The 25291-nt window shown below is 41.5% G+C and overlaps 1 protein-coding gene and 1 long non-coding RNA gene across 10 annotated transcripts in view; one reads left to right on the forward strand and one right to left on the reverse strand.

Moving 5' to 3' along the window:
- OCA2 (OCA2 melanosomal transmembrane protein) overlaps positions 1–18122 on the forward strand; it is a 269698-nt gene extending 251576 nt beyond the window's left edge. For all 9 annotated transcript variants that reach the window (XM_082465697.1, XM_082465689.1, XM_082465690.1 and 6 more), the window contains 2 exons: positions 16731–16824; positions 17568–18122. In XM_082465697.1, coding sequence (XP_082321823.1) covers positions 16731–16824; positions 17568–17652 — 179 coding nt within the window. In that variant the 3' untranslated portion in view covers positions 17653–18122. The remainder of the gene's footprint in view (positions 1–16730; positions 16825–17567) is intronic.
- Positions 1–25291, reverse strand: part of LOC309662709 — a 435223-nt gene that overhangs the window by 26383 nt on the left and 383549 nt on the right. The gene's annotated exons all lie outside the window — the stretch shown is intronic.

Raw genomic sequence — 25291 nt, forward strand, 5'->3', positions numbered from 1 at the left:
ATCTTGGAAATAGAATGGAGAATATACAAGAAACTTTTAACAAGGACCTAGAAGAACTAAAGCGCAAACAAACAATGATGAAAAACACAATAAATGAAATTTAAAATTCTCTAGAAGGAATCAATAGCAGAATAACTGAGGCAGAAGAACGGATAAGTGACCTGGAAGATAAAATAGTGGAAATAACTACTGCAGAGCAGAATAAAGAAAAAAGAATGAGAAGAATTGAGGACAGTCTCAGAGACCTCTGGGACAACATTAAACGTACAACATTCAAGCTATAAGGGTCCCAGAAGAAGAAGAGAAAGAAAAAGGGACTGAGAAAATATTTGAAGAGATTATAGCTGAAAAATTCCCTAATATGGGTAAGGAAATAGTCAATCAAGTCCAGGAAGTGCACAGAGTCCCATACAGGATAAATCCAAGGAGAAACATGACTAGACATATACTAATCAAACTATCAAAAATTAAATAAAAGAAAAAATATTAGAAGCAGCAAGGGAAAAGCAACAATTGACATACAAGGGAAACCCCATAAGGTTAAAAGCAGATCTTTCAGCAGAAACTCTGCAAGCCAGAAGGGAGTGGCAGGACATATTTAAAGTGATGAAAGGGAAAAACCTACAACCAATATTACTCTATCCAGCAAGGATCTCATTCCGATTCGACGGAGAAACTAAAACCTTTACAGACAAGCAAAAGCTAAGAGAATTCAGCAGCACCAAACCAGCTTTACAACAAATGCTAAAGGAACTTCTCTAGGCAGGAAACACAAAAGAAGGAAAAGACCTACAATAACAAACCCACAACAATTAAGAAAATGGTAATAGGAACATACATATTGATAACTACCTTAAAGGTAAATGGATTAAATGCTCCAACCAAAAGATGTAGACTGGCTGAGTGGATACAAAGACAAGACCCATATATATGCTATCTACAAGAGACCTACTTCAGACCTAGGGACACATACAGACTGAAAATGAGGGGATGGAAAGAGATATTCCATGCAAATGGAAATCAAAAGAAAGCTGGAGTAGCAATTCTCATATAAGACAAAATAGACTTTAAAATAAAGACTATTACAAGAGACTTAGAAGGACACTACATAATGATCGAAAGATCAATGCAAGAAAAAGATATAAAAATTGTAAATATTTATGCACGCAACATAGGAGCACCTCAATACATAAGGCAAATGCTAACAGCCAAAAAAGGAGAAATCGACAGTAACATAATCATAGTAGGGGACTTTAACACCCCACTTTCACCAATGGACAGATCACACAAAATGAAAATAAATAAGGAAACACAAACTTTAAATGCTATATTAAACAAGATGGACTTAATTGATATTTATAGGACATTCCATCCAAAAACAACAGAATACACTTTCTTCTCAAGTGCTCATGGAATATTTTCCAGGATAGATCATATCTTGGGTCACAAATTAAGCCTTGGTAAATTTAAGAAAATTGAAATCATATCAAGTATCTTTTCTAACCACAACACTGTGAGACTAGATATTAATTACAGGAAAAAATCTGTAAAAAATACAAACAAATGGATGGTAAACAATACACCACTAAATAACCAAGAGATCACTAAAGAAATCAAAGAGGAAATCAAAAAATACCTAGAAACAAATGACAATGAAAACAAGATGACCCAACACCTATGGGATGCAGCAGAAGCAGTTCTAACAGGCAAGGTAATAGCAATACAATCCTACCTCAAGAAACAAGAAACATCTCAAATAAACAACCTAACCTTACACCTAAAGCAATTAGAGAAAGAAGAACAAAAACCCCCAAAGTTAGCAGAAGGAAAGAAATCATAAAGATTAGATCAGAAATAAATGAAAAAGAAATGAAAGAAACAATAGCAAAGATCAATAAAACTAAAAGTTGGTTCTTCGAGAAGATAAACAAAATTGATAAAACATTAGCAAGACTCTTCAAGAAAAAGAGGGAGAGGACTCAAATCAATAGAATTAGAAACGAAAAAGGAGAAGTAACAACTGACACTGCAGAAATACAAAGCATCATGAGAGATTACTACAAGCACCTATATGCCAAAAAAATGGACAACCTGGAAGAAATGGACAAATTTTTAGAAAAGCACAACCTTCCGAGACTGAACCAGGAAGAAATAGAAAATATAAACAGACCAATCACAAGCACTGAAATTGAGACTATGATTAAAAATCTTCCAAAAAACAAAAGCCCAGGACCAGATGGCTTCACAGGCGAATTCTAACAAACATTTTGAGAAGAGCTAACACCCATCCTTGTCAAACTCTTCCAAAATATAGCAGAGGGAGGAACACTCCCAAACTCATTCTACGAAGCCACCATCACCCTAATACCAAAACCAGACAATGATGTCACAAAAAAAGAAAACTACAGGCCAATATCACTGATTAACATAGATGCAAATATCCTCAACAAAATACTAGCAAACAGAATCCAACAGCACATTAAATGGATCATACACCATGATCAAGTAGGGTTTATCCCAAGAATGCAATGATTCCTCAATATAAGCAAATCAAACAATGTGATACACCATATTAGCAAATTGAAGGAGAAAAATCATATGATCCCCACAATAGATGCAGAAAAAGCTTTTGACATAATTCAACACCCATTTATGATAAAAAAAAAAAAACCCTCCAGAACATAGGCATAGAGGGAACTTACCTCAACATAAGGAAGGCTGTATATGACAAACCCACAGCCAACATTGTTCTCAATGGTGAAAAACTGAAACCATTTCCACCTAGAGCAGGAAAAATAAAATGCTGCCCCCTCTCACCACTATTATTCAACATAGTTTTGGAATTTTTAGCCACAGCAATCAGAGAATAAAAAGAAATAAAAGGAATCCAAATCAGAAAAGCAGAAGTAAAACTGTCACTGTTTGCAGATGACATGATACTATACATAGAGAATCCTAAAGATGCTACCAGAAAACTACTAGAGCTAATCAATGAATTTGGTAATGTAGCAGGATACAAAATTAATGCACAGAAATCTCTTGCATTCCTATTCTCTAATGATGAAAAATCTGAAAGAGAAATTAAGGAAACACTCCCATTTACCATCACAACAAAAAGAATAAAATACCTAGGAATAAACCTACGTAAGGAGACAGAAGACCTGTATGCAGAAAACTATGACACTGATGAAAGAAATTAAAGATGATACAAACAGATGGAGAGATATCCCATGTTCTTGGATTGGAAGACTCAACATTGTGAAAATGACTATACTACCCAAAGCAATCTACAGATTCAATGCCATCCCTATCAAACTACCAATGGCATTTTTCACAGAACTAGAACAAAAAATTTCACAATTTGTATGGAAACATCAAAGACCCCGAATAGCCAAAGCAATCTTGAGAACGAAAAATGGAGCTGGAGGAATCTGGTTCCTGGACTTCAGACTATACTACAAAGCTACAGTAATCAAGACAGTATGGTACTGGCACAAAAACAGAAATATAGATTGATGGAGCAGGAGAGAAAGCTCAGAGATAAACCCACGCATATATGGTCACCTTATCCATGATAAAGAATGCAAGAATATACAATGGAGAAAAGACAGCCTCTTCAATAAATGGTGCCGGGAAAAGTGGACAGCTACATGTAAAAGAATGAAATTAGAACACTCCCTAACACCATAAACAGAAATAAACTCAAAATGGATTAATGACCTAAATGTAAGGCCAGACACTATAAAACTCTTAGAGGAAAACATAGGCACCACACTCTATGACATAAATTGCAGCAAGATCCTTTTTGACCCACCTCGTAGAGAAATGGAAATAAAAACAAAAATAAACAAATGGGACCTAATAAAACCTAAAATCTTTTGCCCTGCCAGGGAAATCATAAATAAGATGAAGAGACAACCCTCAGAATGGGAGAAAATATTTGCAAACCAAGCAACTGACCAAGGATTAATCTCCAAAATATACGAGCAGCTCATGCAGCTCAATATCAAAAAGACAAACAACCCAATCCAAAAATGGGCAGAAGACCTAAATAGACATTTCTCCAACGAAGATATACAGATTGCCAACAAACACATGAAAGGATGCTTGACATCACTAATCATTAGAGAAATGCAAATCAAAACTACAATGAGGTGTCACATCACACCAGTTAGAATGGCCGTCATCAAAAAATCTACAAACAATAAAAGCTGGAGAGGTTGTGGAGTAAAGGGAACCCTCTTGCACTGTTGGTGGGAATGTAAATTGATACAGCCACTGTGGAGAACAGTATGGAGGTTCCTTAAAAAACTAAAAATAGAACTACCATATGACCCAGCAATCCCACTACTGGGCATATACCCTGAGAAAACCATAATTCAAAAAGAGTGATGTACCACAATGTTCACTGCAGCACTATTTACAATAGCCAGGACATGCAAGCAACCTAAGTGTCCATCAACAGATGAATGGATAAAGAATATGTGGCACATATATACAATGGAATATTACTCAGCCATAAAAAGAAATGAAATTGAGTTATTTGTAGTGAGGTGGCTGGACCTAGAATCTGTCATGCAGAGTGAAGTAAGTCAGAAAGAGAAAATCAAATACCGTATGCTAAAACATATATATGGAATCTAAAAAAAAAATGGCTCTGAAGAACCTAGGTGCAGGACAGGAGTAATGACACAGACATAGAGGATAATCTGGAGGACTCAGGGAGGGGGAAGGGTAAACTGGGACAAAGTGAGAGAGTGGTATTGACATATATACACTACCAAATGTAAAATAGATAGCTTGTGGGAAGCAGCTGCATAGTACAGGGAGATCAGCTCGGTGCTTTGTAACCACCTAGAGGGGTGGGATAGGGAGGGTGGTAGGGAGAGGCAAGAGGAAGGGGATATGGGGATATATGCATACCTATAGTTGATTCACTTTATTATACAGCAGAATATTGTAAAGCATTTATACTCCAATAAGGATGTTAAAAAATAAAATAAAATAAAATGTGGAATGTACGTTTACAAGCAAAAAAAAGAAAAGAAACTCAATATCAAAAAAAAAAACCCAATCAAAAATGGGCTGAAAACCTAAATAGACATTTCTCCTAAATGACATGGTCTCCAATACTGATGACCAACGAACACATGAAAAGATGACCAATATTGCTAATTTTTAGAGAAATACAAATCAAAACCACAGTGAAATATCACCTCACACTAGTCAGAATGCCTATCATCAAAAAGTCTACAAATAATAAATGCTGGGAAGGGTGTGGAGAAAAGTAACCCTCCTACACTGTTGGTGGGAATGTAAATTGGTGCAACCAGTATGGAAAACTGTATCGATGTTCATTTAAAAACTGAAAGTAAAGCTACCATATGATACAGCAATCACACCCCTAGAATCTATATATAGAATATATCCAGAAAAGATGAAAACTGTAATTCAGAAAGATACATGCACCCCAATGTTCATAGAAGCACTATTTACAATAGCCAAGACATGGATGTGATATATATACATATAATGGAATATTACTCACTTCTAAAAAAGAATGAAATATTGCCATTTGCAGCAACATGGATGGACCTAGAGAATATCATACTAAGTAAGTCAGACAGAGAAAGACAAATATTATTTGATATCACTTATATGTGGAATCTAGAAAATAATATAAAATGAATGTATATATAAAAAATAGACTCACAAAAAAACGCACATAGAAACAAACATGGTTAAAGGGGAAAGGGGAGGAAGTATAAATTAAGAGTATGGGATTAACAGACACAAACCACTATACATAAAGTAGATAAACAACAAGGGTTTATAACACAGGGAAAAATATTCAATATCCTGTAATAACCTATAATGGAAAAACGTCTGAAAAAATATAACTAAATCACTTTGCTGTACACATGAAACTAACACAGTATTGTAAATCAACTATACTTCAATAAAAAGTAAAATTAAAAGTAAAATAATAAAAATGATAATGACTACCAGAAAAAAAGAAGAAATAATACTCCTTTTTTCCCAGTTAAAATGGCAGGCAGGTATTGCCGAGAGCAATAGTATCTCATGAATTCCTCATTGGCAATGGACCACTTGCCAGAAAATGAAAGGCCCTTTCAATTTCATGTTTCACATTGCCAGGGGGAACTGGCTCAGCAGGTTAATTTGTTCCTGAGCACTTCTGGATTCAGAGAAAGGAATGGGGAAATTTTCAAGGATCAGAGTGAGGGAAGGGATAGCAGCTGGGACCCCTGGCTGTGTGATGACTTGGGCAGGGTGAGAGGGCTGTGTGGGGACAAAAAGGTAAAGTCAGGAGCCTTGTGGCTCAAACTCTCTCCCTGGAGAGTGAATGAGGCAGAGACATGAGCAAAGGCTAAGCTGACTTCTCTCACGTAAGGCCCTTGCTCAGCCTTTGCGCATTTGATTTCTATCCACTTTTTCAGGAAAGTAGAATGGATGGCACTGTGGGGACTGCTATTCCCCTTAAACTCTCTCTGCATAGCCTGACCTCCTTCCCCCAGATCCACCTTTCAGTCATCCCTTTGCATGAAGTCTTTTGGTTTCCTGAAGGCCTTGTAACATGGGAAGCAGAACATTAACTTACTAAGTCTCACTGAGCTCTGTTTCTTTAAAAATGCTTTCAGCTACAGGTAACAGAAACCTGATTAACAGAGGCTTACACACTCAGGGAAATAATTTTTTCTCATATAACAAGAAACTGAGGGGCAGAGGGCTGGCAAACATCAGCTTGATGTCTTGTAATATTAGAGGCAGGTCTTCACAATTCTCTTGGCCTATCCCTCTCATCACAGATGTTTCATGGCTGCATCCAAGGCAGAAAGCATGGAGGAGAACTGGTACCAATACATTTTTATCAGGAGGACAAAAGCTATGCCAAGAGGCTCCCAAACAGGTTGCCCTCGTGGCTTATTGGTCAGCCAAATGAGACAAGCAGAGTGGATAAGCTACCTAAGCAGGTGGGGTACAGGGAAGCCACAGAGAAGAAGGCTAGCCAGCCATCAGGTCCTACACAAACATTGGGAAAAGATTGTGTCAGCTGTCATAGTGGAAAGAATGCTAGATTTGGATTCAGAAGACCTTGATCAAAATCTCAAATCTGCTAAGCTTTGTAACCATGAACAAACCACTGAACATTTCTATTATATTGATTAGGATGGTTTTGGTTATAAGGAAAGGAAGATACAAAACAAGATGGTGTCAGCAACAGGAAGAGTATCTCCTGTGACAGGCAGTCAGTGGTGGAGCAAGTCTAGAGGTGTTGCAGGGCTTCTTGGTGTCTCCATCTACATGGTCTGCCACCCATCAACAACACTTAGAGCTGGCCCCACACTCGGGCTGGAAACAGCTCCAGGAATCTCATCACCACACAACAGTGGATGGTATCCAGAAAAAGCAGCAGGACTACTCTCTTTCCTAAAGTTTTTTCTCAAAATCAGGGAAATCATTACCAGAAGTTGCCTCTCGCCCAAGAAGACACCTCACAATGTCTCCTTGACACCAAATAGCTTTGGCTGGCCCACTCATGTTGGTCACTGGCAAGGGGCAGGAATCCATCTGACTGTCCCTGCCCCATCATCAGGGGGGAGGAGATATAGGGGAGTCAGCTACATCTGTGTTAAATGACAACTTTCCCTGGGCATCTCACAGGATAGTCCTGAGGTTCACTTAAGATTATGAATGTGAGAGTACCATTCAGATGTCAATGGTTGTTTCAGTAGTTTAATAAGATGCTAGCAGGCTTTTGATAGTACCCCACATGGAGTGGGTTCCATGTGGTGGGGAGAAAGAAGTCCTAGGTGTCACTACTCTGGCTCAGGCCACTTGGCCAGTTTCCATTTACAGAGGTGTGAATTAGAAGTTGGGCTGTGCACACAAAGAGCTGCTGCCTGTCTTGGCATGTCTGGGTAATCCTACATGAAAACTAATGTATGGATCTAGAGGCAGAACAAGAACATTTTCCAAAACTATTCTCTGCCATGCTCTTGATGGCCATTTTAAATGTTTATAAAGAACCTTTAATCTAATGTCCTATGTCAACCAATCCAATCTGAGTTAAATAAATCATGCTGTCAGACCAGTGGTAATTTTTCATTTGACAGAAAACATAAAAATTAATTTTATGCACAGCATTCCCTTTGGAAAGTATTAATAGAACTACCTGCCACTCAGGTTATGAACTTGACCAAAAGGAAGCAACAGGTTTTAATGTAGCCATGTGCTGCCTGGATTACCCACAATCTCTAGACAACTTTGTCAAGGATGCCATGCATATTTGGACCTAAAGCAGTCTTCATTTTTGTTTGTTTTCTGTGTCCTACAAGTAGACATTTAAATTATTTTTAGTTTGTTTTTATCCAACTAATACGTGGATTTGGCAACAAGTAAAATAAAACAGCTCAGATTTGTCAAGGAAATTAACAACCACAATGTGTTCTACAAGCAACAGAGACTACCGGGTTGGTCATAGGTTCACTCCAGCTGGGAAAACGTATCAGCAACATTTATACTACCCTGACTATGTGAATGCCACACTGCAGGGCCAAGATGTGCACCAAGATCAAGGTCCAATCAAGTCTTCTTTCTTATGTTTCATCATCTGCTTAAAATCACGTCATTTTAATTTACTTCAAATTTGGTGGCAATTTAATACCATTTTTGTTGAACCTAGTATTTCTAGTTACTTGTTTTCAACGTAAAGAGAGCTAAGGAGGAGAAACTCTGGAGCTGGACTGCAGGAATTTGATTTCCAGCTGTGGGATTTTCTAGTTGTATGACACTGGGAAAGTTTCTAAGGCTCCCTGGGGTTCTAAAATTTCATAAAGATGGCATTAGGTATGTATTTACTCATGTGCTGCTTCTACTCTGGAGAATCCACTTCTATCATTTCTTTGATAAATTCCTCCCTTCCATTTCATTCTGTCCTTTCTGAGATTTTTCTAGTAGTTGAATTTGGGGTTTCCCATATTGAACTTATGTGTATATTATTTTTCCTCTGCATTTTCTTCTTTGACTTTTGCCTCCAGACTTGGGGATATTTCCTCAACTTTATTTTTCAGTCAATCTGTCTATCTATATACATTTATTTAGTTTAGTAATTATGGATTTAGTCAATGAGAACATTTTTCCCTCTGGTTTTCTCTTTTTTATTACTTTAATTAAGCTTTTACTTTGAGATAGTTGTATATTCACATGCAGTTGTAAGGAATAATATGAAGAGATCCTGTGTACCATTTATCCAGTTTCCCTCAAGGGTATTGTGAAACCAGACTACAATATCGCAGTCAGGATATTGACATTGAAGCAGTCAAGACACAAAACATTTTCATCACTAAAAAAAGTCCCTCACATTGCCTTTTTATAGCCACACCCACTTCCTTCCATCCCCACCCCCTACTTAACCCTTGGCAACCACTTACCTATTCTACATTTCTACAACTTTGTCATTTCAAGTATATTATATAAATGGAATCTTACAGGGTGTAACCTTTGGGATTGGCTTTTTTTTTTTCTTTAACATCTTTATTGTAGTATAATTGCTTTACAATGGTGTGTTAGTTTCTGCTGTATAACAAAGTGAATCAGCTGTACATATACATATATCCACATATCTCTTCCCTGTTGCATTTCCCTCCCACGCTCCTTATCCCACCCCTCTAGGTGGATACAAAGCACCGAGCTGATCTCCCTGTGCTCTTGGTTACTTCCCACTAGCTATCTATTTTACATTTGGTAGTGTATATATGACAATGCCACTCTCTCACTTCGTCCAAGCTTACACTTCCTCCTCCCCGTGTCTTCAAATCCATTCTCTACAGCTGTGTCTTTATTCCTGTCCTGCCTCTAGGTTCTTCAGAACCATTTTCTTTTTTTGTTTTAGATTCCATATATATGTGTTAGTATACGGTATTTGTTTTTCTCTTTCTGACTTACTTCACTCTGTATGACAGATTCTAGGTCCATCCACCTCACTACAAATAACTCAATTTCATTTCTTTTTATGGCTGAGTAGTATTCATTGTATATATGTGCCACATCTTCTTTATCCATTCATCTGTTGACGGACACTTAGGTTGCTTCCATGTCCTGGCTATTGTAAATAGAGCTGCAATGAACATTGTGATACATGACTCTTTTTGAATTATGATTTTCTCAGGGTATATGCCCAGTAGTGGGATTGCTGGCTTGTATGGTAGTTCTATTTTTTGTTTTTTAAAGAACCTCCATACAGTTCTCCACAGTGGCTGTATCAATTTACATTCCCACCAACAGTGCAAGAGGTTTCCCTTTACTCCACACCCTCTCCAGCATTTATTGTTTGTAGATTTTTTGATGATGGCCATTCTGACTGGTGTGATGTGATACCTCATTGTAGTTTTGATTTGCATTTCTCTAATGATTAGTGATGTTGAGCATCCTTTCACGTGTTTGTTGGCAATCTGTATATCTTCATTGCAGAAATGCCTATTTAGATCTTCTGCTCATTTTTGGATTGGGTTGTTTGTTTTTTTGATATTGAGCTGCATGAGCTGCTTGTATATTTTGGAGATTAATCCTTTGTCAGTTGCTTCATTTGCAAATATTTTCTCCCATTCTGAGAGTTGTCTCTTCGTCTTGTTTATGGTTTCCTTTGCTGTGCAAAAGCTACTAAGTTTTATTAGGTCCCACTTGTTTATTTTTGTTTTTATTTCTATTCCTCTAGGAGGTGAGTCAAAAAGGATCTTGCTGTGATTCGTCATGGAGTGTTCTGCCTATGTTTTCCTCTAAGAGTTTTATAGTGTCTAGCCTTACATTTAGGTCTATAATCCATTTTGAGTTTATTTTTGTGTATGGTGTTAGGGAGTGTTTTAATTTCATTCTTTTACATGTAGCTGTCCAGTTTTCCCAGCACCACTTATTGAAGAGGCTCTCTTTTCTCCATTGTATATTATTGCATCCTTTATCAAAGATAAGGTGACCATATGTGCGTGGGTTTATCTCTGGGCTTCCTATCCTGTTCCATTGATCTATATTTCTGTTTTTGTGCCAGTACCATACTGTCTTGGTTACTGTAGCTTTGTAGTATAGTCTGAAGTCAAGGAGCCTGATTCTTCCAGCTCCATTTTTCTTTCTGAAGATTCCTTTGTTTGTGTTTCCATACAAATTGTGAATTTTTTTGTTCTAGCTCTGTGAAAAATGCCATTAGTAGTTTGATAGGGATTGCACTGAATCTGTAGATTGCCTTGGGTAGTATAGTCATTTTCACAATATTGATTCTTCCAATCCAAGAACATGGGATATCTCTCCATCTGTTTGTATCATCTTTAATTTCTTTCATCAGTGTCTTATAGTTTTCTGCATACAGGTCTTTTGTCTCCTTAGGTAGATTTATTCCTAGGTATTTTATTCTTTTTGTTGAAATGGTAAATGGGAGTGTTTCCTTAATTTCTCTTGATTTTCCCTTTTTTGCTTTTAATATTTTTTCTTTGTATTTAGTTTCTGTTAGTTTGATTAATATGTGTCTTGTCGTGTTCCTCCTTGGTTTTATCCTGTATGGGACTCTCTTCCCTTCTTGGTCTTGGATGACTACTTCCTTTGCCATGTTAGGGAATTTTTTGACTATAATCTCTTCAATATTTTCTCAGGCCCTTTCTCTTTCTCTTCTTCTTCTGGGACTTATTCGAATGTTGATGCTTTTAATGTTGTGTCCAATGTCTCTGAGACTGTCCTCATTTCTTTTCATTCTTTTTTCTTTATTCTGCTCCATGGCAGTTATTTCCACCATGCTATCTTCCAGCTCACTTATCCATTCTTCCGCCTCAGTTATTCTGCTATTGATTCCTTCTAGTGTATTTTTCATTTCAGTTATTGTATTGTTCATCTCTGTTTTTTGTTCTTTAGTTCTAGATCTTATATGTTGCTTTCATATTTTAATTTGTCTTTCTGTCTGCTGTTCTGATTGAGCGATTGCCATTATTCTGTCTTCTGGATCACTTATTTGTTCTTCTGCATTATTTAGTCTGCTCTTCATTGCTTCTAGATTGACTTTTATCTTGGCAATTGTGTTGCCTTATTTGAATGTTTCATCTTTATAGTTTCCATTTCCTTGTTGCACTGATCTGCATTTCTATTGATAATCTTTCTTAAGTCTTTTAGCATTTTTATTACCTCCTTTTTGAACTCAGGTTCTAGGAGAATGGAGAGGTCTGTTTCATTGTTTGTTCTTTCAGGGGATTTCTCTTGTTCTTTTATTTATTTGTTTGTTTGTTTGTTTATTTTCTTGGCCACACCATGCAGCTTGTGGGATCTTAGTTCCCCAGCCAGGGATGAAACCCAGGCCCTCAGCAGTGAAAGCACAGAGTCCTAACCACTGGACTGCCAGGGAATTCCCTTTTGCTCTTTCAATTGGCAGTAGTTCCTCTGCTTTTTCATCTTAGTTAAATTTCTTTTTTCTATGAATTTAGGAGAAACAATTGTATACTCTGGTCTTGATGGGTTTTTTTTAATGAAGGAGCATCATCTGTAGACTGTGTGAGTCCAGTTTTTTGGTGTGAGGCCTGTTTTTGCTCTGGATGCCTGCCATGTCTTTCCTCAGAGTCTGCTGGCCCTTATCCACTTGATAGAGGGTGTGATTGGTGTAGTGATGCCCAGAGCCTGCACTGGATGTTCGGTGGGGCCTTCTCTTGGCTGTCACAGCCCTGTCAGGGCAGGATCTGTTTTCCAGTTGTTGGAGTAGAAACCCTGAGGGTCTCATTCTATAAGGCTCTATTGCCCTTAAGTGTGTGCTGTATCCACAGGAGGTGAGCACTGAAGGAAGTGCGGCCTGTGTGGTCACAGCAGGCCTAAGTGCCACCCATACAGCCATCCACAGTTCTGCCCAGAAGTACTGCAAAGTTGCATCCCTTTCTCTGTTTTGTTCATCCCAGACCTAGTGCTAGGCTATCAGTGGCAACCAGGGTGTTGTGACTACTGAACTGAGGTGGTTGTGCTGCCCCTGGGACCTAGGCTGCCTCTATGGTAGGGCTCTCCCAGGGCCTGTCTGTCACAGATCTAGCTCCCAGCTGCATTGTGAAAGGTGGGCAGAACTGGAGCGCTCCCACCAGCAAAGGAACCACTGTGTACTCCTCCCCAGGGGCTGTCCACTGAAGATGTGTGATTCTGTGGTGCCACCCACCACCTGGTATGTGCGCCAACAAGGTCCACTGCTGCCAGACCTGCACCTGGAACTACCAGTGCTGTGGCCAAACTCTCAAAGCCTGCCACCACCAGAGCCATGCCCTGCTATGAGCATGTTGATGGTGGTTTTCCTAGGGGGACCTGCACCCTGACCTACATGTGCTGATAATAGGACTCCTTTGGCCAGCCTGTACCCAGCTCTGTGTGTGCTAATGATGGGCCCTGAGTTTTGGCCCAGACTACACTCCAGGGCCCCTAGAGCTAGACCAAATCCTCTCCCAAGGTCCCTCTGTTGAAGCTCAAGTTTCAGAGCCTAGCCACTGTGCATTGTAGCATCCCTGCTCCGTTCATGTTTTGGGGTGGGAAGTGTCATGATGTAGCAGCTGTCAGCGCCAGTCTCTCCACCCTGATTACTAGCAAGCCAGTACACACGCTCTCCTTGTGAGTAGAGTTCAGCCCGCTCCAGTCCGTCTATCTTTCCTGGCAGACATCTGCGAAGAAGCAGGGATTTCCTAGGGAGAAGGACCACCTGTGTGGTCTTTCCTCTTTCACAGCTCCTTCCCAGCGGCACCTGTCCCATCATGATGCCTTTTTTTTTTTTTCTGTTCTGCTCAGTTACATGTGAATCTTTCTTGCTGCTTTGGTTGTATAAGAGATTTCTGTCAGCTTTCAGTTGGTTTTCTGTGAAATTTGTTGTACATGTAGATGTATTTTTTTATGTTTGTGGGGGAAGGTGAGTTCCACATCCTCCTACTCTGCCATCTTGATTGGGAGCAAAGGGAGTATTTTTTCAATCATTAATCCCCAAAACGAGAGAAGGAAATTGTTGCCTGTTATTTTTAGAGGTCAACCAGTTTCCTGAATGTGACCCTGAATCATGTGTGAAGTTCTGTTTTGTCCAGAAGCAGAGGTCTCCATGTTAAGTCCTGGAATAACAGTGTTTGGGGTGGCAGAGCAGATGCTGCCCAGCTACTGACGTGTGTGCTCTGTGATAGAGGCCTGCAGGCATGGCCCTCTGAGGAACATTGGCTTCCCTGTGGTAGCAGACTCGTCAGACCCTGTGAAATAATACCCAGGCAAGATGACTCTATGTGGAATCTCTCCAGAGCAAGAGTCAGCTGGTTGGCAGGGTGATTGGATGGGCACATTGGTATGTCAGCACCTAGTTGGGACCAGTGCTGCCATGAAATTTGTACATTGCCACGTGCTTGGAACCCTTCAAATGCTCTGCATGGCTATCTACAGAAAGGTCTCAGGCTTACATCATGCAGCCTGAGTCCTACCCTCTCTGATCTTCCTCTGGAGTCAGAATGCCTGGTTCGAGTCTTGGGCCCACCTATCTCCTAGCACCAACAAGACAGCATGTTGCCTCTCTGTGCCTCAGTTTCTTCATGGGGACACGGGACCTCAATTCTCAGCCCCCTGAGCATTTGCTCTCTGCCTCTCTGATCTCATGCCCACTGCACATCTCCCACGTGGTGTCATGCCTTGTCTCTCCACTGACAGGCTCCCTGTGAGCCCCTGGAGGATGTGAGCTGATTTCCATGGGGAGTGGCTTACTGGGGTGAGAGGGAGAGCCTGCTTAGGTTTGGGCAGTTAGGAAGAAGCTAATGGAAGTCTGGGGTTGGGGGAAAGTGGGAGCAGAGACAGATCTCAGAATTGAGATGGAAATCCAGACTCAGTTCTGACCATAACAAATAGACTAGCTTTGGGGATTTTTTATCTTATAAGTTCTTGCCTTCTGGGTAAGGATGTCTCAGTTGGGTCCCTGTTTAGAGTCTCACAAGGCCATGATCAAGGTGTCTGCAGGATGTGCTCCCTTCTGGTGGCTCTGAGGATGGGTCTGCTTCCAAACTCACTCAGGTTATTGGCAAAATCCAGTTCCTTGGAGCTGTAAGACTGAGTCTCTGTTCCCTAGCTGGCTATGGCCACTCTAAAGTCTGTCCTGCGCAGGCAGCTTAGGTGTTGGCCCGTCACACCCTCCCCTGCTATGGGGCAGCTGTCCCTCGCTCCTTGGTGATGGGCTTGTCCCTCCTGCCCTCCCACCTCCATTGCACTTCCTAAACTCTGGGTGAGTCCATACACTTTGAACTACACTGAGGAATAGGAGGACTGTCACAAAATGGGGCATCAGAAACACAGTGACCACAAGCAGATTGGGGCTTGGGCTTGGTGTGCTCGGAGCTCTGGGGAGACCCTGGAGGTTTTTATTGAGCTCTTAACATCTAAAGTCATATTATTGACATGTCAAATATATTTCATCCTTAGAAAAAACATGTAAATGGATGTGTCGTGCTATTTCAGAAGTTTTCACCAAAACCCCCCTAGTCAAACTTTTACATGGAGTAAAGGCAGGGAGAGTGAGATGAGGCTCTTTGTGATGCTTTGCGCTGGCAGCCTGTGGGCCTAGTGCATAATGAGTCTGACATCACCCTACCGGATTGGATGCCTGTGTGTTTCAGGAGAGTGTAAGGACTGAGTGGAGGGGGGACATGTGTGCAGCTGAGCACTCACACCACACCTGCAAAGGCCTTTCATGGGTAACGGAATGGGTGCCATCGTCCTCCTCCATGGAGAAACCTCATAGGTCACATGGCTCTGAGGTTATTTATTCCTTACTTCTCTCTGTCCTCAGTGTTCCAGCATGGAGTTCTGGGCCAATGTAGCACTGAGGGGCACAGCTTCCTTGGTCCTTGCCCTCCTGCTCTGCTGTCCAGTCTTAGAAAGGCCAGCCCCTCAGGCCAGTGAGGGCTGTTGGAAGCTACAGATTTGTGTCTCACAGTTCACAGTCCTCAGCGATGCACAATGCCAGAACTGAACTAACTTGGCTGAGCCTGGGTTGTGCACCCATCCCCAAACACTGACCTCTGCGGGTGGGAGCTGAAAGATGCCAGTGGGCTTCACCAAGTAAATTTACCCTTCCCTGAACCCATCTCTCTGTTGGGGGCTGGGTTTGAGTCACATCCTTCACTGTGAGGCCGCACTTGTGTACGTGTATGCACATAGTTTCCCTGCAGATCATGTGTGCTGTCAAAAAGGCCCAACCAGAGAAGCATTTTATTATCCTGGTTGTTTACATCCATCCTTCCATCTACACAAAGGATTTGCTGGTAGGTGTCCAGACCTAGAGTCCTAAGGATGGTGGTTCTTATCTGAGATCCTACTGCTCTGAAGACACATGTTCTCTCCTGTGGATGTTGACCCTACTTACATTTTCCTCTGAAAGATATATTTCACCACGTCCCACAGTGATTTGCCAATTCTCCTTAACATTTCCTCTTCCCTATCACATCCAACAGAAGTAGACCTATTCATAAATGAATTACTATATTTACAAGCAGTGAATTTATTTTCTGTTTGCCAGTGTTTTTTTTTGTTCCTGCAGATATTTGCACAGCAATCACTTTGGTAGTGAACAGTAAAGTAATCATCAATCAAAAGCCTGTGAGATGATCAAAGTATCACAGAACAAAAGAGAACAGGAGCCTACCACCAAGATAAACTGTGATTTTATTTTACTTTTTGAATTTTGATTCTAGGTAACGGGACACTGATTGGAGCATCAGCAAATGTGGTTTGTTCAGGAATTGCAGAGCAGCATGGATATGGATTCTCTTTCATGGAATTTTTCAGGTACTTTAAAAACTCATTGAAAATATCTGTTTATATTGTCCCTAAACTTACTTAATTAACAAATCAGCCACACATACTGCTAAGCACTAATATAAGCATGTTTTAATAATTAGAGAGACGTTGATATTTTATGTTGTTGTTCCCTTGAAAATTCCAGTGGGGATTTGTGCCTTGACTGCCCATGATGAGGGTACATAATGACAGCCTGACATCCCCCTACCGGATTGCCCAGCAAAAAATTTCATGACTGAAAGGACCCAGGAATATTGCAGACTGGGGGCAGCCTGGGAGCAGGCACCTCTCAGGAGGACAGTGCAAAGAGGAGGCCCTGGATGGGGGAAAGCAGCTGATGCCAGCTTCTGCAAAGGAGGACCTGCTCTGAGGGAGCCGGGTCTGCTCTGGGGTCCTGGCCTCTACATGCTTGTGTTCATATGGCACCACTGCATTTTGGATGCAGGAACTGGGCAGAATAGACATTGGTGGTGCCTGTAAAATGGTGCTGCCAAAATGAACTGGCATTCATTTGGGGGATACAATGGGGGATATCTAATGGAGGCGCACATCCATATCGTCTAGGCTGAACCCAACTTTTGATTTCTAGAAATAAAAGACAATTACCTTTATGGATATATAAAGCTTGTAAGGCCACATTCTTTTGCAATAACATAATATAATAATGAGTCCAGATCTCACAGTACTCTGCAGACACCAGACACCATAATCCACTTCTCTTTGTGTTTCAGGTTGGGCTTCCCAATGATGGTTGTCTCCTGCATGGTTGGGATGTGTTACCTCCTTGTTGCTCATGTCGTGATAGGATGGAATTAGTAGATATACAATGTGTGAAGACTGAGGGAAACTTGACCCATCACCAACATCAGTAGAAAACTACCCCAAAACCACTCTTTGGAGAAGAAAAGGTGCTTACCATGGGGGTGCTCTGGAATGGACACCTTTGCTATCCACACTCTTATTTGGGTGAAGCTGGCAAGTTGTGGTAAATACAAGATAACTTACACAAGCTTCTACTACAGGAAAATACGTATATCTCAAAATACATCTTGCTATGCTCTGTAGGAAAAGACACACATTCAATAATTCACTCCAAATGGCTTGTGTTGTTTAAATATCACTTCTCCTGAGGCTATCAATAGTTTTTCTTCATGTAATCACTTTTCATGTTAAAATAATGAGCATTCAAATTGTATACTCTTTTAATGCATACTTTTCTTGGGAAGGGCATACAATTTGTAAGGAAACGTTATATGTATTAAAAAAAAATACTGCCCCTTGACAAAGGGTCTTAGAATTTGTTAGTCTCTTACTTTTTAGTAGTTTACATTATATAAAATTGCATTTTATTCATTAACATTTTTCTCTGGAGTTTTTAAGTCATCAATTAAAAGTCCAGAAATTTGACTTGCAGAAATCGTTAAGTGCTTTTTAAAAATAACATTTTAAATATTTACCAGCCTGGAATAATAATCTTCAGTTTTGAAGATGGTGTATGCTATTTCTATCAATTACCCCAAAGTGTGGTCAATACATTCAGCTCTGCACACCTGCTGGACTCCAGTGGTGCAGTCAACGCTTACTAAATGCTATTCTTTTGTGGAACATTAAACATGAAGCAAGGACAATGAGAGCAAAGAGCAAGAGGGAGCTGGGCTTCAGCTGAGGTCTCATCTGCTCTGCTTGGTCAATACCATGGCTATACCTCAGACAACAGACCTCTTCTTCAGTTTCGGTCTACTGTGTGTGATACCTTGAGATGAGATGAAGAAAAAGAAGATGTTTACTGGGGACTCTGCTCGGAAGCAGTAGGTGTATAAAGTATCTGATTTTGAAAGGTTTAAGATCCACAGGGCACCAAGAACTAAAACGTAGGAGATCCCATTTCTGTCCCTGGAACCCTCAGAGTAGGTGTACCCTTTCTATAGTTTAGAGTCTATATTTGTAAAGTGACAACCAGAAAGGTGAGGAGAAAGTTTATGAAAATATTTCCTTTAGTTTCATGAGCTATCTTTGAATTCCTTGTCAGCAAAAGTGACAAAAAGCCCCATTTTTGTTTTAAAATCTGGGTTGAGGAAGTCGCAGAAACTGCATGTGCACCTGACTCACTGCTCGAGTGAAGCCCTCGCTCCCGTCTTTCCAGGAAAGGAGCCCTGCCAGCATTCCAGCTCTGCTCCCTTTTCATGTTACCTCACTGAAGCTTAGATGCCTTGAGTCCTTCCACCAGTAGGCTTTGTTTTCTCTTTTCCCACATGTTTCCATGCCTGGAGGTGGTGTTGGCACCTTCCTTGTGCCCAGATGCTGCTCCTAATTTATGTCTGTTCTCTCCTCCCTCAGTATCTCTTCCCCTGTGGTGCACAACCTCTACCTCTCCTCCTCCCATCTCAGATCCTCAGTTACCACATCTCATTCTTAAATACCTGAGCTCCTGGCTCATTTCTTCCTCTCTCCCTCACCCCTTCAACCTCCTCAGAATTCCCTGAGATTTGACACTCAGGCCTCATTACACCCTGACTGGATCACCAGTAACTGCACCTTTAATTCTTCATCTCAAATGTCTCTCTCTGATACTTCTGATACTCTCAGCTATCTCCTCCAGATTATCACCTCAACAGAGTCCTCCAGTGACACCTCCAACTCATCCCTTTCTCTAACTTCCCACACCAGTTCCCTCCTAGCTCAGTTTTCTATTTCTGCTCTTAAATGAAAAACTCTGGTGATAAACTGGTACTCTTCTACCTTTTCTGGTGCCTAAACACCTAAATGTTACTGAGGTAAATCATTTGACTGGGATGACTTGTTTTACTTTAAAATAAAGATTACAAGCATCAAAAAAGCACTCAAGGCTGCCTGGCTCATTTATTACATTTCCATAGTGCAGCAGTCAGAGCCCTGGCTGAACAGATGGCTGTTCGATTAGGGTAGCTTACAGGGAATTTAATCAGGGATGGTGCAGTCCTTGGAACTAGTCAGAGGAGGCACTTGTAGGCCTCTGAGGGTGAGGGTCACCAGGACCTGCAGATGCAGGGAGCAGTATGGAAAGGGACCCATGACAGGAGCTTCTGTGGAGAGTTGCGGTCATCAAGAATCACTTTGCAGGGAAGGGGCTGTGAGAATTGTCTGACTTCACTCCTTTTCCTACCTCTGATTTTCACTGTCCTTCCCATTGTCTGAAGCCAGCCAGAAACCAAGGGTGAGAGGAAATTTTGATGTTGTCCATGTAGGTCAGCTCCTGGGGACACTGAGCAGGACAAGTAGAAGGAGAGTGGATCTGATGGGCAGATGGAAGATATTCAGCTCTGTCCACCATTTTCAGCAGATGAAAAAAAGTTCATATCTGCAATAAAGGAAACAATGAAAGTGCCATCAGACTTTCTGTCAAATTTGTCAATTCTCTCTCCTGATACTGTCTCCAGAGTTAGTAGGTAAACAATCCAGTGCTTATTAAATCCTGTTTCATGATGATAGAAAAAGACAACACTGAAGGAACAAATGGTAGCTTTGCTATTAATATGGAACTACCACAGTTAGGCATTGTCTGGCACCTCATACATAAACCCCCAAAGTTCACAGGGACTGTGAGGGCACACTTTTACAGTCTGAATTCAAGATGAAGAGTCTGTTTGCTCTTCTGCTGCACATGACAATCCTGTCCTTCCTGAGTTGCATTAGTAGCTGCGTACAGCTTTGACAGGCACATCAAAATAAAGGCCATGCACCCCAGATAAGGCCATGTGTAGGCAAGCGTGGAGGAACAGGCGGCGAAGCAGCAGACAGAGCTATTATGGGAATTGGAACCACTTCCTCCTGTAATTTATGTGTGCCTTCCAGACCTGCTTGGGCTCAGTCTCCTAAACGCCACATAACACAAGACCCGTGCACACGTCTAACATTATGGATCAGTTGGTTAGATGACACTTGGTTTACGACATGCAGTTCAACTTGCCTGATGACCCTGTTTCCCACAATAAGGTCCTTAATTTGTAACAGGGCCCAGTGGGAGCCAAGAGCTGCTTTTAAAGTGGAGACTAGTAGAATGGGAGAGCATGGACCTTATCTAACCGTTCATGGTCTGCACTGTGGTTTTCCCACTGAGGTCTGCCACAGACACTGGGGAATTCGTCAATGTGCTATGATGTTGCAGAAGGCCCAAGTGGCAGGGCAACATGCACGACAGCCCGGGACTGCTGAAGGGCCTTTACTTGCTTCAGTGTCCCTCAAACCTTGCAGCTTCAGGAGGTCACCTGGTAATGGGTTGGAGTAGCTTCTTCAATGTGTTATATGTTGCCTGCAAGATTGAAAGTGGACCACCAAGAATAGTACCTTTTTGTTTTTGTGTGTGATTAGTGCAACAATTTGTCCCTCACTTTGCAGGGTAATTTTAAGTCACCAATTAGCACTATCCCCTAAAATTTTCCATTAGGATGTTGTATTTCTTTTGTTTTACTATCTTGGTATGGAATGAGAAACTTCTTAATAGAATAGAGAATAAACTTGGAGATTCTGACATTATTTGACATATTATCTATCCCAGGACTCATTCTGGGGCTGGGGAAATAACCTCAGGATGGGTCCACTATTCCACAGGATCAGCTATTACATGAGCTTCTGAGTGAACGATAGGGTATTTTTGGGTCACCGAGAATTGCAGAAAGTTAACACCAGAAAAGAAAATTTCTTTTCACCAGTGTACAAGTTTCCTGTTAAATGGCCGCAAATGGCTTGTGCTGTTTCACTGCACCTGCCTCTGAAGACGGTGTGAGGGGAGAGAATAAGCACGTCCTTAGATGTGTTGCAAGATTCTTTCTCAAAGGGATGTGGCCTCCTTTCAAAGAACACACTTAGATCTGGGAAGTGGCTGAGGTTGTTAATCCTTCTTAAGACCCTTGATACTTCTTATCAGATCCAGATTCCTTCTAGTTTTATATGTGAAGCTGCCCATATAATTCACTACTATGAACTCTACAATCAACTTGCCTTTTGGCATAGGTCTCTGAAGCTCACTCTGGTCAATGTGCCCACCTTGACTGTGACAATGAACTGCTTTCCTGGCCTCTCCTGCCTTGGGATCCTATTATTATCATTGGGAAAAGAAGACTCAATTCTATTACTGTGTCCCCTACTTTCATCAACAGTCTCCAGAGGACAGCCATCACAAGTGTTTCCAAGGACGCTGTGCCCTCCTCCACACCCTGCACTTCCTGATGCCTCCATGAAGGAGGTGGCCTCTGGATTCTCTTGCAGAGAATGCATGGGGCAATGGGGTAGGTCACACACAATCATTCTGAGCCATTGGATTCCTATATGCCAAGAACTAACCAGCTGTACCTAGAATTAACACCTCTTCCGAGTGCTCAAGCCATCACATGGAATCTCAAATTCCAGGTGAGTGCAACGACTCAAGGTTTGGCTTGCTGTAGCCATATATTTCATCCTCCTTGTTGTGGTATCTGTAGACTCCAATCCCCTATGTGTTCCCTACACAGAGTGGTAACTTTTTCAACAGGCAAGATAGTTTTTCTTGAAGTAGACTTTATACTTCTCTATCCAGCACATACTAGTTTGTTAGATCCCTGGAGAAATGAGGGGTATTAGACATGAGTCTTGAGGCAAATTCATATCATCTTGGGAGGCAACTGACCCAAGTACAGCCACAAAATGGTTGTTATATGAAAAGGTTGCTCTCCTGCATACTCCTGAGGGAGGCCCAGGCAGGATTTTTTGGTTCAGAGTTCTCAGCTGGGTCTGAGTCTGATCACATGTCTATGGCCCACCATCAGTGTCCTACTTCTTCCCCACCAGTATCCTTGCCAATCCTCACAGTCAGCCTCTGGGCCTGGGCCTCACCCAAATCTGCTGGCTCCTTCCAAGCTGCCTTCAGAGCTTTCTGATCAACCACGCATGTTCTCAGTTGAACAAATACCCACGACTTTCAGTTCCTGTCCTGTGTCTTGTTTATGGTCTCCCAAGCTGTCAGGAGAAGCGAGCATATCCCAGACACAATGACCACTGGGGGTCCAATGTCTTGTCCTCCTGATGACCTTCAAGAATAGTGATGCTGCTGCAGACATGAGTGGTCTTAGTTCTATTCCCTGACCCTCCGGAATGGAGGTTATCCCTGCCTCCCTCAGAGATGGGAGGGAAACAATTCCAATTCTCATTATGGGAATTTATTTCCTGGGGCCATTTAGGTTATGGATTAGACAGGGAACAGAGAGCACAATCAAACTGCAAAATATGAGAGGAGTTTGATGAAGATGGACTTTGCAAAGTATGGGCACAGTATTAAGAAACTACAAAGGGGAGTGAAGTGCCTAGAGTTAGTAACAATGAAATAGCATTATCACCCCTAAAGCTATGTGGAGAGGGTCTTTAGACAATCTGTGGCCAAGGGCTGCAGCCAGCCTGCCAGTCTGCAGGAAAGAGGAAAAGAAATACCAATATCAATCTCCTTTTCTTCTAGCTCCTGCCAGCAATCTCCATTGGCCAAACCCAACCAGAATTCATGTTGTGGGAAACCATTCATGTTGCCTGTGTCAACCAGCTTCTGGGCTGGAAGCAGGTTGGAGAAAGGAGGGATCAGCCTCTGAGTCAGAGGGAAGAGCTACAGCTCACCTAGGTAGTTCATGTTCCTTTGCTCTGGGAGATTCCAGGCCTCCTCTCCTCTAAGCCCTCACAATTTATCAACCCCCACTCCCAATTTTACTTCACTGAGTACATGGAAAACTTCAAAGAAGAACATTGTCATCAGTAACTTTACAAATTTCTCTGCAGCTAGATCCAAGTTTCTGTCTTACAGAATAAAATCAGTGCCTCTGGCTTTGTCAAAGGCCTCCATGTATGCTCTGAATCTTGATCCCTCATTTTCTCATAAGCTTCACTTTTTCTAATAAGAAACTGCTCTCCTCTGCATCATCTACCACACCACTTCCACCCACAAATAGACATGATTTGATAGGCTTCATTCATTCACTCACCTATTCATTTACTCATTCATTCATTTAAAAGTACTTATTTAATGTTTTTTATGTTGTAGGCAAAGTTTCTAGGTTCTAAACGTGGGAAAGTAAAAACAAACAAACAAAAGACTTTAATTTTATGGAACTTCCATTTAATCCCATCTTAAAAATCATCATCTTCCTCTAGCCACTACCCTATTCCTAAAACTTTTTTTTTTTATAAATTTATTTATTTATTTATTTTTGGCTGTGTTGGGTCTTCGTTTCTGTGTGAGGGCTTTCTCCAGTTCTGGCGAGCGGGGGCCACTCTTCATCGCAGTGCACGGGCCTCTCACTATCGCGGCCTCTCCCATTGCGGAGCACAGGCTCCAGACGCGCAGGCTCAGTAGTTGTGGCTCACGGGCCCAGCCGCTCTGCGGCATGTGGGATTTTCCCAGACCAGGGCTCGAACCCAGCATTGGCAGGCAGATTCTCAACAACGGTGCCACTAGGGAAGCCCCCCTAAAACTTTTTGAAACAGTTTTCTTCTGTGTCATTTACATCTTCTCTTTTCCAGTTTACTCTCTTTTTATTACTATAAATAATTCAGGCATAGAAAAATTGGAAAATATAATGAATATCCGTGTATGCCCTACCCAGTTTACTTGAAAAAAATACTGCATATAACCCAAGACTACTCTCTACCTTCCCAATAACATCCCCACCACCACCACTAGAGGTAACTATAAGCACAGATTTGATGGTTTTGCTCTACTTTATAAAATCAAAATCTCCCATATCATTACATGGTCTTGACCCTATGTCATTGTCAACACCATTCCTTACCTGTGCTGGTGCATTAGCTGCACTGGGGGGTCCTCCTCTCTGCAGGTGAGTGACAGGCACTTACTGAGTCTGTTCTTTGTGCTGGACAATTTTCTAAGCACCTGCCCTAAAGGTGTTTATCTTCAAGGGAGGCAGAGAACAGATTAAATAAATATGTTCAGGCAGTGGTGGGAAGAAAAATGCAGTCAGCAGTTCTAGATAGGTCGGTTGGGGAGGGGACATCTGGGCAGAAACAAAGTGAGGGACCAGATGTGGAGATGTCTGGAGAAGAAAGGAGCAGACGAGTGCTCAGGAAGTGGGCCACCCAGGCAAGGGTATGTTGATGTGTTCTTGTCACAGCAGAGTGAGCTAAGGGAAGAGGAATCCTGGGTCTGACCCTGCAGGATTGTAGGCCAAGGGGAGGACTTCAGATATTGGTTCATCAGAAGATAAAGCTAGATGAATGAATGGAATGTTGAAGGGAGAAGGTCACATTCCAGCTGTCCTAGAAACGTGCTGCTATCTCCTTCACTGTGTCAAAGACAAAAGTTGGGCAAGTAGGGAGACTAATTTTATCTAGGCTATTGCAATGGGGAGACCACGCCAGATCCACAGATCAGCGTGTCTCAGAATGGTGGAGTTGCTGTTTTTAGTGAGGAGTAAACAAGCTGCAGGTGGAGTGACTTACAATG

This window comes from Balaenoptera physalus, assembly GCF_965194825.1.
Source record: "Balaenoptera physalus genome assembly, chromosome: 6".
NCBI classification, from domain to species: domain Eukaryota; kingdom Metazoa; phylum Chordata; class Mammalia; order Artiodactyla; family Balaenopteridae; genus Balaenoptera; species Balaenoptera physalus.